The sequence below is a fragment of the Bison bison genome, unplaced genomic scaffold, assembly GCF_000754665.1.
Source record: "Bison bison bison isolate TAMUID 2011002044 unplaced genomic scaffold, Bison_UMD1.0 scf7180017611558, whole genome shotgun sequence".
Classification (NCBI taxonomy): Eukaryota; Metazoa; Chordata; class Mammalia; order Artiodactyla; family Bovidae; genus Bison; species Bison bison.
The window spans coordinates 1-1,260 of NW_011440803.1; the positions used below are offsets into that span (position 1 = coordinate 1).

The following is a 1,260-nucleotide window of genomic DNA, read 5'->3' on the forward strand; positions in this document are numbered from 1 at the left end:
AAAAAAAAAAAAAAAAGTCCTGATGTTTCCATCACCCGTATCTTTCATTACCATTACATATCCCTACTTACCTTTCTCGGAGTTCACTGATAAGATCCAGTTTCTTCATGACTACTTGAAGTGGAAAGAGCTCTTCATCTTTAAATGTTTTCTATTAGGGAGGGGAAAAGCGCAGAGAAGTCGCACTTGAAGGACAGGTTTCTTAAGTCAGTAAAAAGGGAAGTGTGAAAGCTCAGGTCTCATTTTCACTCTGTAAGCAACAGCAATACACTTACCATCTGTGTGCCCACACTCAGTGCCAAAGAAACAATAAGTCGTCGCTGCTTTGTGCTTGGTCCATTTAGAGTGTTTTCAGCCAAAACTAGAGCAGAGAGCACATCAAGACGCTGTTCACTATATTTTTTGTCAGAAATTACTCTTTTCTTAAAGATAAAAGGAAACAGGACATACCAGCTTTAAATTTGAGGCAGTAACAAAAGACTCATGAGGAAAAATTTTTCAGTTATCTTTTCCATGATTCAACTTAACAGCACTTAAGACAAATACTTTCCCTATTCACTTCTTTTGATAATGTCAGATGCTTTATTTCTATAACATTCTTGCTGAGCACCATCAGGAAGAACAAATTACTAGGTGTACCTCAAAATTACCATATCAATTTAACAAGGAACTAATTTAAGAAAGATACAACATTATTTTAATAATGCACAGTATGTCTTTTTTAGGAGAACTGTGTTAATGCTGGAAATTCAGGCTAAAGATAATCCTCATCACTCTCAGTAAAATCATGGAATACCTTGGAGATTATAACCAAGAATATTGTGGATAAACAGGCTTAACTAGAAAACACAAAACAACAGAAGGGCAAACTAGAAAGATAATATAATTATGCTTTTATACCTTGGCCACAGAAATAGAATTAAGAGCCTGATGCTGAAGATGCTGTGTTATATGTGAGACTGAATCAGCCACAACCATGCTTCTCCTGTAGAACATATGCTCTATAGCCTAAAAAGAATCAGAAGTGATTCTGTGAGAATCAACTTAAAACTTAAAATATTTAGGCACAATTCTAGAATATCTTTATGACTTTGGGCCTGGTAAGAAAGTTATAAATGAGATGAAAAAAGCACTACTATAATGGGTAAGACTGGTCAATTCAACTGTATTAAAATTACAAATTTGTTTATCAAAAGCCACTATAAAGAAAATTAAAAGATAAACCAACGTATGAGAAAATACCTGCCACACACAAGGGAT

General features: G+C 34.5%; 1 protein-coding gene across 1 annotated transcript; it reads right to left on the bottom strand.

Moving 5' to 3' along the window:
* Positions 1-25: 25 nt before the first annotated feature.
* Positions 26-1,250, bottom strand: LOC105005140 (WASH complex subunit 7-like). The gene is made up of 3 exons (XM_010863048.1): positions 901-1,250; positions 276-422; positions 26-151 (listed from the first exon to the last, which is right to left on the bottom strand). The coding sequence occupies exons 1-3, from the start codon at positions 994-996 to the stop codon at positions 68-70; spliced, it is 327 nt and encodes a 108-aa protein (XP_010861350.1). The 5' UTR covers positions 997-1,250; the 3' UTR covers positions 26-67.
* Positions 1,251-1,260: the final 10 nt, after the last annotated feature.

Coding starts and splice junctions, on each gene's coding strand:
- LOC105005140 (XM_010863048.1), bottom strand. CDS start 996: ATGTTCTACAGGAGAAGCATGGTTGTGGCTGATTCAGTCTCACATATA. Junction 423..900: donor ATTCTATTTCTGTGGCCAAG/GTATAAAAGCAT, acceptor TTTATCTTTAAG/AAAAGAGTAATTTCTGACAA. Junction 152..275: donor TGAGTGTGGGCACACAGATG/GTAAGTGTATTG, acceptor CCTCCCTAATAG/AAAACATTTAAAGATGAAGA.